The sequence below is a fragment of the Filicampus tigris genome, chromosome 12 (genome assembly GCF_054856515.1).
Source record: "Filicampus tigris isolate MCC_2025a chromosome 12, RoL_Ftig_1.0, whole genome shotgun sequence".
NCBI classification, from domain to species: domain Eukaryota; kingdom Metazoa; phylum Chordata; class Actinopteri; order Syngnathiformes; family Syngnathidae; genus Filicampus; species Filicampus tigris.
The window spans coordinates 12270409-12286647 of record NC_141228.1 but is presented as its reverse complement, the minus strand read 5'-3'; the positions used below and the strand labels follow the sequence as shown (position 1 = coordinate 12286647).

Below are 16239 nucleotides of genomic sequence, written 5' to 3'. Positions count from 1 at the left end.
TTTTCTCACTTGTTCAAATGTGACTCAAAAGATTGCAAATACAATTAATGAACATTTTACAATGGCACCTGTTTGACCCTGAACCAGTATTTCTTTCCATTAAATCCTTTTGGGGAAAAAAATTGATTGTCTGTGGCCTTCCGGAACCCACAGTGAACTTTTACACTCTTCTTCCATCCACAGCTTCCCTCTCCCTGTGAGAACATCAACAAGCGCTCTATTTATTATGTTCGTTGTGGGAAGTTTCGGGACCCAATGACGGGGGGGGTCACGGAGCAACGCTGCCGTAAAGTCAGCACAAGCAGGAAGTTGAAAAAGCATGGCTGGAAAAAGGACTTGATGCCCACTTGGATTCCCCGCACTTGGGCTCCTCCGCTATGGAAAAGAACAGGTCGCGCACACATACGCATGAACATGAACTGGGGGCCATTTGTCAAGCAGCTGACAAGCACCTGCTCTTAAGATTCACATCAGTATTCCACGCTAAGTATCATGTTTAGCTTTAGAAGAGTGTCATTTATAATTGATGTCAAAGGGGTCATTTTCACTTTTATTTGAACATTTTGTAATGTTTTCCTCTTAATTGCTATGGAAAACAGCGCACACCTCAACCTGCGCCGGTTTCTCGTGTTTGCTTTTGTCTTCTGACAATGTACAGGCGCAATCTCAATCGATTTTACAAAACAAGTGAAATTGGTTCTACTTCTTTGACATTGTCAATCACGAAGGAACTTGATTAACTTCATACAGGCGGAATTTATTTTACAGATCTTGTGCTACGTCTCACTGGGTTGCAGATGTCGCCATTATTAAATAAAACGTGAATAAGCAAGTAAAAAAAAAAAAGAAAAAGCTCCATCAGCAATAACATTTTTGCAAGTGAAGGTCATTTCTGACGTGAGCGATGTGACCTTTTGGAAACCTTTCTACGATAAAGCTTAGGTGCAGTGAAATATGATTGACCCTCATAAAATAGCTTTCGTTTCTTTTGGGGGGCATTTAAATCACCGGGGCGCGTAATGTTTCGGCGAGGACATACACAAGGTCGGGATGTCAGTGTGTCATAGGAATCATGGGAATCTTTTATTTATTTATGTTTTCATCTTATATGCCCTCAGATATGGCCTCTTAGATATTTCACATAGAATCGGGAGAAGAAAACTCTCAGATTATCTTCCTTGTGAGTTGTCCTCACGAGGGTCGGCAAAGGAACCTCACACGGACAGACATGAGCTCAGATTCGGACCCAGAGCCTCTCAACAGTGAGGCAGACTTGCTAATCATCATCACCGATTTCATATAGAATGCTTCCTTTGAGACTTGTATGTTTTTCAAAATACAAGCCATCGTTAGTTGTGAGCAAAAATCTGAGATACAAGCGCTAGATCGTGGACAAGGAGGAATATGCATGTATTTAAAATGGCCACGTAGCTTTGTCTTGGGACAAATCTGCTTAGCTTAATGCTAACCAGCAATGCAAAACACAATTAGACATATACATGACAAATGCAAATCATCTGTGTTGTGGTATTATAACCCTTTAAAGCAATGGTGGTTTGAATACAACTGGTGGAGCAACATACATAGACAGACATTATAAATAACAATACTAACTGTATATTATTTATCCTCTGAAAAAAATGAATACTATCATATCATATGTATGTATATGTGTTATAATGTAAATGATAGATTGCTATTTTCCTTATTCAAAAACACTGCATTGCAAACATGTTTGTGTTTTAGTCAGGAAGAGATGTCAACCAGACAGATAAAGTCAAAAATGAAAAATCAACCATTACAAAGTTGCCTTAGCCCCATGTTATGGATCTAGGGGGGCACTTGCAACCTTGTCCCCTAATGCCACTGTGATCACATTGGAGCGTGTGCGTGTGCATGCGTGCGAAAGGAAGCAACCAAACAAGCGTGTCCTTGTATTCCCGGTGTGAGGGGAAGGGTTTGATGTAATGCAGCACACGCTCACACGCACACACATACATAGTGTTTACCTTCCCCTGCCTCCACCCCGAGTCAGCGCCTCCTAGGAACCCGCGACATTGACTTGACCTTGACGGGGTGTATTCATACCGCCTCAAATGTGTCGCTATGACAATATGCGGATAAAGCTGTCACTGACACATCCTCCCCAGCGAGGAAGGACGCTGGGGTTCGAGATGGCCGGGCCGTGTCCTTATTTGCGATAAAACCTGATCCCCTGGCCCTTTAGTACGTGGTCTCGGGGAGCTCCTATCAGAGCATCAGCGGGTGAGAAGTAGCAGGCGGCAGTTAGGAGGGAAAAAGAGGACGGGAAGGATAAGAAAGGACCTGAGAAAAACAGTGCTAATGCTACAAAGTGAGACGACTTTTTATATTTTTGTGAATTGGTCGCTTTCGTAACTCAATACTGCATTTCAAGATAATTTCAGGAAATCGTCCAAAATGAAGGCAGCTATCTGAAATGATTACAAATTACGGTCACGTAGTTGCCAATAGCGGCTGGTGTAGTTTTTGCCGGGCTGGGGTGGCTGACTATTAAAAAAAAAAACACACACAAAAACAATTTTTGTTTTTGTTGTTTTGTTTTTTTTATTACCGGTGACAAGTTGAGCAGATGACATTGGTAGTATGGCTTTAAATAGAAAAGCTTTGGGTGATTCGTGACAGGAATTTACGGTTGTTACGGGCGTTGGACTAGCCTGATAGCTCTTAGCGCTCCTCCATGGTAACTTTTAACAAAAGTCTTACAACAGACATACATATAGTTTATTTTGAAGTATTTTTAGTAAAATATGCCATAATTTAAATGTTATCCCTTTCAATGTGACTCAACTGGGCGCTGGTCGTCGTTGTCGTAGCAAGACGTTGACAGCATATTGCCTCGGTGGAGGCTCCGTGTTTGGTTCGTGTTTGGTTTTGTGTTTTTATGGAGCAAAAGGGCTGATGGTGAGTGTACGCACAAAACGATGACCTTGACACTGTTGTGTGTGTGTCTGTGTGTGACGGGGCTTTAAAATTCCGCACACACAAAACGAGTAGCGAACACACGAGGATACGCGACAGAGAGAGGAGAGTGATGGAGATAGAACAGGCGCAACTAAAGAGGAAGTCCCGCCTTTCCTCTCGGAAAGAACCTGCCATACATCTCGATGACTTTATCGTGGAAGCGACTGCACAATACACTTGTCAGCATTGACGCAATGTACGCGGCCAAAGGAAACAACAGGTCCAAAACCAGCTTCTGTGTTGAGATAGTCATGTTTGTCACAATTGTGTTCTTAACTTTCACACCAATATTGAACTCTTTCACTTCCACTATACTGCATGCTTGATGGTCTATTTTTCTTCTTTTATTGAAATGTATTTTAATTGTAGTTCTAATATTATTTTATTACTGTGCTGAAAATCAATTTCAATCAGGTTTTGTGACCTCATCACAGTATGTAAACGGCACTGATTGAAGTACTAAATAACATAAGATCACATAAGATTCAACACAGACGCAGGGAAGGTTATTTTGTGACGATTGGAAGTATCAAAACTGATCGAATGGACGTGCGCGGTGCTTCAATGGTCTGTCCTTGAACCGCTGTTGTTCAGTCTGTAAGTTACCCTTGGGTCAAATTCTTCAAAATGCCAGTGTTGGCTATCATAGCTACGCAGATGACACGCAGCCATATTTATCAGTTTCCCCAGATGACAGCGGTTCAATTAACGATTTGTTTCACTGCTTAAATAAAATTAACAGCTTGATGAATAAAAGTTTCCTTCAGCTTAAAAAACAAAACTGAGGCAAATGTTTTGGTCAGTAAAGATATCAGGGCTGCTGTTAGTAAACACTTTGAGTCACTGTTTTTAAAAATCAAATAGCAAGTCTGAAATCTTGGGTGCTGATCGACCCCGGACCTGACTAGCTGTTATGCTGCATGCAAATGGAATAAGTTACCATTGTAAATTACGTCAGCCCCAAGTAGGCTACAAGTGGTTAAAATCCAGGTTTAAAGTGATGCCTTTTCCACGTTTCTTTAAGGTATTTTAAGCATTTTTAAAATCAATTTCATTACTGTATATACTATATGGTGTTTTAGTAATCTCACTTTTCATTTCTTTCCTTTGCTTTTAAATGTTGTTAAATCTTTTGTGTGCAAATATGCTTAAAGGTTGTGCATGTTTTTTTTGGTTTCTTTTTCTCTTTCTCCGCGCTGCAAATGTCTTCAGCGTTCTGTTTGAGTTGCCCTGTGTATGAAATGTGCTACAGTATATAAATAAGATGCCTTGCCTGTTCATTAATTTTATTTATTAATGTATTAATTATTGGCATATATATATATATATATATATATATATATATATATATATATATATATATATATATATATATATATATATATATATATATATATATATATATATAAAATTCTGTATAAATGTAGATTGGAATAATGACAAAAAGTAAGAAATCCTATTAATATGTCTTTATAATAATAATAAAGACATCCCTGCTTTAAAATTAGCCTAATCCAGATAAATGTTTATATGTGAGAGGTTTTAATTCCGATAACAATAAAACTAACCTGGCCGAGATTTTGTGACCTTGAACGACAAAACAGCAGAGCACTTTCTGCCTCAAAGGGGGCTTTTACCCAGGCTATATTACACCTATGTCACTAATCTTTAAGGCTTTGCCGGGGTGAGGGGGTCAAATTCTACGATGTGATTAGTTTACTGAGGGGTCAAAACCAATAAATAACACACGCGTTAACCTCACCGTGAACTGAGAAGGATTACAAGAGGATCATTTCATGTTCATTGTTATTTCACCATCAACTGAATCCATCCATCGACCGGTATCTTCCCATCCATTGTATTCGGAATACGGCTCGAGGAGAGCTATTGTCAGTGTGTACAAGACACTCACAGTGTAACGTACAAACAAAACAAAATGGGGAGACATTTGAAGAGGATAATCCAGGAGCACTTTGTCTCTTTAAGATCATGACCCCCTCTTTGGTGGACATGGTGTAGCTCGCCCACATTTAGACGTCTTTGACGCGACCTGCTTCCTAGCTTATTGCTGAGCCTTCCACGACAATAGACAACCGACCAAGGCAAGAATTCACTCTTCTCATTCAAACAAATTAATAGAGGATGATTGGCCAACCTACTCTAAATTGCCCCTAGGTGTGATTGTGAGTGCGGATGTTTGTCTCTGTGTGCCCTGCGATTGGCTGGCAACCTGTTCAGGGTGTCCCCCGCCTACTGCCCAAAGACAGCTGGGATAGGCTCCAGCACGCCCCGCGACCCTTGTGAGGAGAAGCGGTACAGATAATGGATGGATGGATGATTGGCCAACCTTTAAAGCGTCTGCAAGACAGTTTTAGTTCATTTGCGCGCTCTGTATTGTCACTCCATTAGGTACACCTGCACAATCTATTTACATCCATTACTAGAGCTGTGTTGACATTTGCTTCGACTGTTTCAGAATGCCAGAAAAAAAATTCTCTATGCTGATTTTGGGCGAGAGGTCCATGCAGGGGAATTTGAATTGAGATTTGACCCCAGAACCGCCATACTGTCCCTTACATAATCCCATTCACTCTGAAGTTGAACCTTCATGGGCACATTTACGCATGGCATGGCCTCTTTCGTGACTCGTCCATGACTACGCAGACAGACGATTCTGTTGGACTGGAAACATATGGATGCTCGTTTATATTATGGCGAAATTAAAACTCATTCAGCTGAAGGCATTTATTTTTAGAGCCACCTACAAAAATGTGCAGCAGTAGTACGCCAGGAGAGCAGCGCTCCAGGCGGGTTAATGTGCTAAAAGCTGTTTAGATTGCACGGAGTACTACCTGCGTGTGGTGCAAAGAAGACCCGTGTGTATTTGAGCGTCGGCGTCAGACAGCACGGCGAGCACAAAGCGATGTGTTTTGACTAGATTCCATTGGCCTTAGTCCTTCAGACCCGTGACATTTAATCTCTCTAAGACCTCATTTACTCTGTTCACTGGGTAACAACATTCCTCAGATAAACAACAAGCCCCGCTCCACAAGCTCTTGGCGGGCCGAGGCCAGCGTGTAACCATCCGTGCACACAAACAGCACCCCTACTATGCCAGTGGGAAGGAGCCAATGTTCTTTTTCATATTTTCGCTTCGATTCTTACGTCAATTCAGGTTCAGCTGCGGTCGGATGGGGCCGGCGTGTCAGAAAGGAAAGAACTTGGTTTTGTTGTGTGCACTTAAGCTTCGTGGCCAGGACAGGTTTGATTACAATTGATATTTGCTATGCAAATCTAAAGGAACACAGTGTGCACCTTCCTGGCTGCAGGCAGGTGTTCTATTTCCTGGCTGCAAGGCCAAGGCGGCGTGCAATGTTTGTACTGCCACTTTGTTTTGTCCACAATCTAGAGGCAATGGTAGCATCAAAAATAGGATGATGTTTTGATACTTGAATATTGTTTTGCTTTCATTCTGCCACCGTTCAGGACATCAACAACTGGTTGGAAACTTGTTCAAAAAAGATGATTACCAAAAGGGAATACGATATACAGTACATTGAACTCCTGCATATTCACGTTTCGTCATTCACATTCGGCCATCTTGTGACATCTTGGTGCCAAGCAACTATGTTGAAGTGATCTGAGGAGCTTCATTTAGACAAAATGAGTGCTTTGCCACCATCCTATGGATCCTTGGTGCAAGGAAATACAAAGTTTTGTATGTTACAGGTCGTTGTAGACGTTCTTTGTGGTATCTTGGTGCCAAGAAATTTTGTTAAATTGAGTTGAGGAGCTTCATTTACACAAATATAGTGTTTTGGCAGCATCTCTGTGGCAAGAAACAATGTTAAGTGAGTTGAGGAGCTTCATTTAGACTAAGGGTGGGCGATTCCGGCCCTCCCCTGCATGTTTTCTATGTCACCCTGGTGCAACCCAACTGATTCAAATGATCAGGATCGTTATCCAGCTTCTGCAGACCTTGCTGATTATATGATCATTTGAATCAGGTGTGTTCCAGCAGGGACAGATGGAAAACAGGCAGGATGTTGTGCACCCCTGATTTGGACAAAACTAATGCTTCTTGGAGACAAGGAACTATGTTAGGGGGAGGAAAAACGTATTTCAGACCAAAGTGTGCTTTTCTGCAATCTTGTGGCATCTTGGGGCCAAGGATCTATGTTGAAGTGAGTGTAGGAGCTTATGTAAAACTAGTTGTATTTAATGAAATTATTATTATTTTTTTGTATTGTTGGGTTTGTGGAACCCATTAGTTGGATGTACATTATTTCCTATGGAAAATATTGGTTTGGTTTTAGTTCGCGTCAATTGAAATCTGACTTTTTGAAACTAAATAATCATGAAAGCCAGTATTCCACTGCAAAGTTCTCTGATATTTTTTAACAACAAAAAAAACAAAGCTCCTGATATTTGTATACTTTCTTGACAAAGAGCGCCGGTGTTGTTCTTTCCCCTTCAGACGCTCCGGATCCGGACTTTGGCTCGGCCCTATTGAGAGGAGTTGATCTGTTCCGCGTTTTGCGGACTACCCTCGCTTTTGGCCCAGCTGGGGTGAGTGGCAGGAGTTGTTTACTGGGCGAGAGACTCCTCGCGCAAGGAGACACGGAAAGAGGGGCAACCTGACGGAGAGACAACCAACCACACAGCCACCAACGGGAACTTTTTACACTCAACCAGTCTTTTTTTTTTTTTAAATAACTATTTTTCATTTTCTGGAGCTCATTTTGACCGTGTCGAGCGTTGGAGACCAGGCGCGCGTTCGACGTGTGTGTTTTTTCTATTTCAACTCCGGCGCCGACGCGGAAAGCTGGTTTGTTTTGGATTAGCTATCTAGCTAGCTAGGTTTAGCTACAGCGCTCCTCCTCGTCCTCGTCGTCTTCGTCGTCCTTCTCCTCCTCCTCCTCCTCCCTTCCTTCCTTCGGATAATCTGAGGGAAAGAAACAGGCAGCGTGGTACGACTTTTTCTCCACTTTAGGCTCAAGGTAACCGTCGTCCCCCCCCCCAAGTGGAACAAGAGACAAGTAGCTCCCACGTTTGCCCTTTTTGGAGAGACACCCCCCCCCTTTCCCAGCACCGTTTTGGACGTTTTTACGGTGTTGGCTGCTGCTACCTCGGAGGAGGTGAAGGAGTTCACGGGATGGTCGCAGCTCCACATCTAAGCACCATACCCTGCACGTAACTGCCGAAAGGGAGTTTGATCTCGCGGGAAAGTGCTCTTTACGCCCGTGAAGATACAGATCTCGGAAGACTTTATTTTCCTTGTTTCCTGCGATAAATAGACCAAATGTTCACAGTTCGATGCCACGATCTTGAGGAGAACACATGACCGGGGACTGTTGCCTTTACCTATGGAAAATGTATATTTCGACACAAAAGTGTGTCGCCAGAAGCGAAGACCACCGTTATTAGGGAACACGCCCCGAACTTGGGCCAGGGGGTATCTGTTTATTACCGGGCCGAGGGGGGGCACCCCTTTAATAAAGTGACCGGTAACTAGCACCTTTTGAGGGGTGTCCACATTGGAGTTTTTTTTAAGTTTGACGTGTCCTCGGTTCAAAATGAGGCGGTGGACGGTTGAACTAGGAGCACAACTCGTGCTTTGGATCGTTTGCATCATATTCCAGCATGGACTCATTAAGGGAGAAAGTAAGTAGACGCTTTTTTGTGCTTTATTGTTGTATTGGGTTGCGGATTTCAATTGCGAACATCTACAAATGTGACCTAATATTACTAAAACATAATGTATTGACGCAAAATCGAAATCATGTGCAAAAATTAAAAATGAAACATAGAATGATTAAAAAACAGTCAAAATCATTTTGGCTATCTAATAAAATTGAAACCACATTGACAGAATAATCATAAACCACAAAGAATAGTAAATTATGTAAAATAGTTTTAAAAAATATGAGAAAATGTTAGATACGTTTATGCTTGTGATAACTCATATTATAATACGATTAATATGTATTATTTCAGCGATGATGTATTTCTTGATTAGGCGAGTAATGTTGATATGGACGACGCATGCGCACAAGGTTATGTTGTTTTTGCCCAATGCTGCGCGTGGCTGCGCGCCAATAATTGCTATTCCTGCGTAAACTTTCGGAGGTTTACGAGCCCCTCTCACCCCTGCACGGCGTCCCCGAGAAGGCGATGCGTCGAAGCGGCCCGCGCCTGATGCGTCATCGCCGGGGTGGGCCGCTCGGACGGGTTCGAAGTGGGAGCAGCAGGATGCAGCCACCGTGCGCGGCAGCTAGGCCCTTCCATGGCGATGCACGCACGCACGCACGCACGCTCCCGCAACAGCCACGACATAAACACATTACGCACGAGAAGCGTTGGATTATCCACCATCACAGGATGAAAACATTTGAGCGCCATAGTGGGGTGCGCACCCCTCCCCCGCCGCCAAGAGGATGTGTGTTGTTTTTATCAATGAATTTGAGGGGCGAGTGGTTGATCGGAGTTTCGCGACGTCTAATCTAAACCGTTCGGTGATAATGATCCTTCTGTAACCGGGGGCCTACTGCACTACAGCAAATTTTCAACCTATTTAGAGGATATAAAAAATGTAATACTCTACTTTGATTTGCTTTCATAAAGTACAGAGCAGCCTGGAGCCAACCTAATGTTAAAAGTATGTAATGTCTCAGAACACCATCACATTATATGCATACAATTATTGTTATATTGCATTATTTATTGTTACAAACAAAGCTTAATATCGTAATTTCCAAAGTCATTTTAACTTACTGTGACAAAATCGATTTGTTAAAAAAAAAACAACAACAACAAAAAAAACCAGATGGGCTTGCTAATATTGTTTTTCCTGTTCAGCTTCTCAGTCCTCCAGGTTGTGGTTGAATCGAGGCAATTGAACTTTTGTTTGTTGAACTTGTTTTTGTTCTTGTTTTTCTGAAAACGGTCAAAATTGGCTTGGGCAATTGTGCTATTCAGGCTAACGAAATGCTATAGTTTGTCAACAACCCAGCACAATTTAACTGACTCATACTGTAGAAATGGCTGCAATATAATTTAAATAACTGATTAAGAAAACAATAACCAATATTAGCTTGATAGCGTAATTATCCAAGCCACTTTTTACACATTTTTGGATAACAAGAAAAACACCAACAAATTACAGAAACATGAAGAATCAGGTTTTCTCAAGTCAACCTTTGTGCATTACCATGACCTGGATGACTGAAAATCATTAATATGGACATGAAGGAGAAAAAAAACTGTTTCCAAGCACATTGGTATTTATTTCTTGATATTGTGACAGTAAATTATAGTCAACTTGGTTATTTATACAATTATGTTATTAGCCTAACTATATTTACCCCATCTGACTTGGGGCAAACGTGTTTGTACACATGTTCCAAATGTAAACTGCAACTTCTGTTATGAATTGGCGCTGTGGATATGAAATTGATTTAACATTGATATTTTGCTTAATAATGGAAAATTTCTACCAAATGCTTGCTCGGACCCTTTTCTTACATTTACAGACATATATATGAAAGTACACGCTATTGTTTACTAGAGCATATATTGTGATCATTTGTAGGACAAGTGTTTCAGTGCTTTTTATAGTAATTCCCCCGGGATTATATTTATGTTTAGAATTGCTTGGCAGGCGGTGTGGGATTTAGTTTCCAAAACAAGGGCAACAATCCTCTGTTAATTAACTTGTGTATAATTTTTAGAAAAGTTAGAAAGTGGCTAATTTGAGATAGGTTTTTAAACGATGATTAGTCTTGGCAAGTCCACCGTAAAGCTACATGAACATTAAGCTCCTGTGTACACTACAGTTAAGTGATCACAGAACAAACCACAATAATGTGGCTAGTGTGTGCTTGTTTCAGCCAAGTGTTGCTATTTAGACTGTGCCCTGCATTTCTTAAAATGGCTGCTTCCTCTGGCCAGGTTCAAAGCAAATGCCGTGGACACTCCACACAGGTCATGTATGCAGACAGCGCAGAGGCCCCTGAAAGGGGTCTTATGAGACCGGGCTACTTGTACCCCTCCTTCCTCATTCTTTCTTTCCCTCTCTCTTTCTGTGTGTCCCTCTAGGGGAGTGGGGTACATGCCATTGGCTGCTTCTGGCGCCTTATTTACTCAATTCTCTGCTTAGTGACCATATTTGGCACTCTTGAGATGTTTACGCTCAAGAGGGTGCGGGGGTCAACAACCAAAATACTCGGAATATGGCGTTCTAAGAATGCTTAGTTCTGAATCTGCCCGATATCTCAACGTCGGTCTTTGGTAAAGAAGAAACTGAATTGATCAATTTATTGCACCGTGGCTACGATGAGCTGGGCCCTAGATAATGTTGTAAAGATTTTTTTTTTTTTTGGTTTTGTAGGCTGTTTTGAATAGATTTGGATGGGCCTGTTTGCCGTAGTTATCAGCAAACAGTTTTCTGAAGTAACTGCTGAGCTGTCTCCTGGCCGAACTTGTGAAAAACAAGTTGTGCAACCGGGAGCCTGGCCCCTTCTTGTTCCTCTCAGCCTGTTGGAGAGGGCCAGCGTGTATGTGTGTATTTATGCATGTGATGTTATGGATGTTTTCCACGGCCCGACTTTCTGCAACCGCCTCTGTCCGCCTGCAAACCGGAGCATCTCAACCACTGAAATATTTGTTAATGTCATCTCTGTTCAGAAAAACAAGCTGACTAAAGCGACGGCTTCAACGTCGCAATACATCGCAGGGATGCACTGACATCAGAGCCGATGCCATTGTGCAGTTGCACTCTTAATGACGAGTTTAACTTTTAATACGATGCGAATCTCCATATTGTCAACACATCACGAAACGACTTATGTCAACGTGTTTTATTATTATTATTATTATTTACCAAACAAAACAAATTCTCTAAAGACAGTCTCGCCAAGAGCCCATTGTTGTTTTTATAAACCAAGTGATGACAACTTTGGGTAATGAATTCAACATTTTGTGCAGATGATTAACAAAAGGCGTTTTTCATCGGCTCTGTACAGCTCAAAATCAGATGCGTGAATCCGTTGTAAAAATGTAACATTTTATTTTTCTATCAGGTGTTAAAACAGAGAAAAACGAATTGGGTGTTACCTGGCTATTCCTCTTCTGTACACATCATAAAATGAATACAGATTTTCAAAACTTCAACATTCCCAGGCCACTCCCGTGTTGCTTTTACATTGCCGTGATCGGAACAAAACAGAACCGCCCGTCGTTATCAGCCCGTTGGTGTTTGGTTAATAACTTCAGTTTATATTGGCTCGTTTCTAAATGAGGAAGCTAGGTGTCTAGTTTGAAAGGTCAGGAAGCTGTAGTTGCAGCAGCAAGGAAGTTGAATATTCTCAATTTGCATATCATAGCAGTGTTAACACAAAGCTGATTGAAAACAGGCAGATTTGAAGGAAGAAGGTCCCCTCCAAGTGTTTGTTGGTGTTGAAGAGCACAGTGGCATTTTCCGACAATGCGGTGCACGTTGTGGAATGTCTTTGAAGTGGCTCACCATGCCTGTGCTATTGTCAGTGTGCGTGCGTGTTGTGTGCACGCCAATCAGTATGCACCCCCCGTTACCCGGTGCCGTCTGCTGGGTCTCATCTCCTAAACTCCCGACCTGTTCACTTCCCGGCAATGTATGTTCACTGTGTGTGTGCGTTAGGAAGAGGCGGGTTTGGGAACAGTGTGTACCATGTCGCAGCACCGCAGCCAAACTTGTAGGAACCGCCTAACAGTAAAATGAACACAGACGGTCCACCTTAAAGGTCAGGCTGCCTTAATTGTGCGCGAGACGGGTTTTGAGGTTGAAAGTCTCTATTGTCGATGCCGGCATGTTTTATACGGGCCTTCACTAGAGTTGGGCATGTGACTAAATGTTGATGGATCGAACAATAGGCGAAAAATGTACAATTTATTGTAGTTTTTGAATGTTATATTTCACTGCTTGCAGTCAAGCCGTGCATGCGATTGCTTCAAGACAACCGTAATTCTCAAGTCTGTTCCCTAACTAATTCATCAGTTAATTGAAGATTGTGAGTCAGTGGAGTTTGTTTTTAATTATTAAAATGTCCTTATCATATTAAATATCTTGGGTTCTCATGCATTTTTTGTTGAAACTGCGTTGTCCGCCAATATAAACATGTTTAAAATTTTATGGCGGTTGCCTGTCCACTGGTTGTAAAGTCTTCACTCCCCTGTTCGAATGTTTTGTTTCCCCCCCCCCCCAAAATCATTTAAAAACGTTTTCTACAATTAAGTGCATTTCCCCACGTGTTTGGGAGGCTTTGTTATGATCTGATGAAATCAAGGTTGAACTTTGTGGCCAACACCGCTTATCCCCAAAAGAACACCCAAACCTGCAGTGAAGCATCAGTGGCAGCAACATGCTGTGAGGATGTTTTTTCTTCAACTGGAACTGGGGCCTTAGTCAAGGTGGAGGCATGCATGAACAGTTCCATACGCCAGTCAATTTTAGCGCAAAACCTTCCGGCTTCTGCTAGAAAGCCAAAAACCTATATTTCACCAAAACAGGGGTGTGACGACTTTTTAGATCCACTTTTTTGCTCCCAGAACCGATGACTAAAACACTGTCAACGGTGTTTACAGTTTGAAATGATAACTTCTACAATATTCTTAGGAAATCACAATGTCCCATCGCTATTTTTAGAACGGGCCCATGCGATACGCATGTGGTCCGCAAGGGTGACCTGGTGCTTGTGGGTACCGTGGTGGTGCCCTTTGCTCTAGAGGAAGTTAACTGACGGGGTTCTTAAACGCTTCCTCCAACTGCTCTTATCTCGCCAAGTTTCCTTTTTCAACGTCAACTAATTTGGCAATTTGTCCCCCTTGTTTCCTTGTTAGGGTGCTGTTTCACGCAGGCTTTGCCAACGGCAACACAAGCAGGGGATTAAAAGACAACTTTTTGTTTGCTTTTAACTTCCTCTTAAATACTAAACAGGCAGATTTGTATGCCTTTCGTACTGAGTCTAACTGGTCGTGCAGCTGCATTTTAAACCAAATGGCATGATTGTGAAAGAATGTGAATAATCTGCTTCGGAATACACTTGCAGCTCTTCGGACCACCCGTGGAAATCCCAGAAATTGAAGGGGAAATGTTTAAGATGGACTTCTGATTTGTCACTATCTTGCCATTTCTTCCTTTGGAGCGCTCACATCAAAGGATTCCCGAGTGTCCGCCGCAGCGTCGCGTCAAACTGTGAATGAAGGGAGCGGTTACAACACGTACACGTGTCTTTACAGCAAGCCTGTTTGTTTTAATTCAGATCTTATCTGATGCCATCGGGCCCCGACTCTCATTCCTCGATGGAGAGCTCTGTGGCTGTTTATGTAAACCTCTGCTCACTGCACAGAAATGTGGTCTGCGTTGGAGGGAGTGGGGGTGCCGGGGATCACGCACACACACACGGGCACAGAGAGTGCACCGTTACGCCATGCTGCAACAATCTGATTTGATAGTCCTTGTTGCTGTTTGGTTCGGTCCTGTTATAACCGTTGGTGGCTTTCCGCTGTAAAATCCAAGTTCAGCCGTCACTGCTATGTGCGGATCAGCTAAAGAATCCTTTTGAGTCCGTTGCAGGAACCAGTTACTTAGACTGTGGCTGTGTCCTAATGTGAGTCAAATTCAAGTCAAACCTTTGCTTCCATTTGGATCCCATGATGCAGTGGGGCTTACGTGTTGCAACGGTACGGTTTTGTAAGCGACCCATATGTAGATTTGAAAAATTTGGTAAATGAAGTGTGTAGAAAGTCATACTCTTTTGACCTTTTTCTCAACTGTATTTGAGGACGTAATGGTACACAAAAGGCTAGGAAAGAATATCGCCCTGATCGTTGCAGGTGTTCTTCTCAGTTGACTTATTTTATCGGTGATCCAGTTTATTACAACAAATGTATATTTAATTGTTTCTCAGTTTTCCTGTTTTAAATTGTCGGATTAATAAGCAACATAGTGTACTTTTGTGTGATGAGCTGCACTTGTGACCTGACCTTGACAGTAGACACTTAACATTTGTGCTTTGCAAAGTGTACCAAATGTACCCCAATAATGATATATATCCCAATATAGTATTTTTCTTATTACATGCAATGAATGGCAATTGTCTTGTATCTTTTCTCCATTTAACTTCTTTTTTCTTTGTTGATTTTTAACCACTCAAACCACGCTTCATCCAATTGCTACATTAGTGTAACTGTTGGATTGAGCATAAATCGATTAGTCATGCCTGGAGAGTGAGGCACTAAGGTGACGTAATAGAAAAATGACTTACCGCTACACTACATTAGTGTAACAACAGCAGCATATCTAATAAAGTATATATAGTATACTAAATATACATTTAGTAGGGATGTTCAAGACCATTTTTTCCCCCCAGACTGACACCAGAAGGAATATTCACTCTTGAATGCTCACCGATACCAAGTACCGATACCACTTGTACTTATGATTCATAAAATCTTAATGAACACAATGACAGATAATTCTGAATGGAGACCTTTCTGATGCACATGATGATTTACCGATGTGTCAAACGGCCGCAATGTAGCGCCAACTACTGGCAAGGAAGACTTGCTCAATGTCAATTTTTTTTTGTTGCTTTAAGTATCAGTGGCTGTTATCTGTCACAATTACCCAATACCTTGAAATAAGGCTGGTATCGGCCCAATAATGGTATCGGTACTCGCCCGTCCCAAATATTCACGTGTAATATTTATAAATTAAGGGTGAGGTTCAGCAACAGGTGATTTTTTTGTTTTTGTTTTCGGAAACATCATAGCCATAAATTACAACGCATGGTAAAATCTGTATTGCGCAAGCTTTTATAGGTCACACTTAAAAACATAAACTCAAAATATCACAAAAACCTGATGTGCTAAAAACAAAGTGAAGAAATTAAAAATAAAATGTTTTGATACACATAAAGCTACCTGTGGTTAAAATTAGCTGTTTGAATTTAATTTGTCAACACACAAATGCACAATCTCAGTTGTTGTCTTTCTGTTGAATCGCTAAATGTGCACAATTGAATACCTGCACAGGAATGTGTGTGTGTTGACTGCTCTGGATGCCATGTAACTGAACCCGATGCATTCAATTTATTTTGAGGACTGTCATATGACTGAGAAGTGGTCGTCTGACACACAGCCCGATGACACACTCCAACTCACCAACACGCTCACACTCGTGTGATTCCACACATTATT

At 41.8% G+C, this 16239-nt stretch overlaps 1 protein-coding gene across 2 annotated transcripts in view; it reads left to right on the top strand.

The window, feature by feature from the left end:
* Positions 1-2331: 2331 nt before the first annotated feature.
* insrb (insulin receptor b) overlaps positions 2332-16239 on the top strand; it is an 82960-nt gene continuing 69052 nt past the window's right edge. The window contains exons 1-2 of one of the 2 annotated variants that reach the window (XM_086048523.1): positions 2332-2353; positions 7481-8667. In XM_086048523.1, the coding sequence (XP_085904649.1) occupies positions 8580-8667 (88 nt within the window). In that variant the 5' untranslated portion in view covers positions 2332-2353; positions 7481-8579. Of the gene's footprint in view, positions 2354-7480; positions 8668-16239 lie in introns of those variants that run through there. The other variant, XM_086048521.1, reaches the window with a different exon arrangement.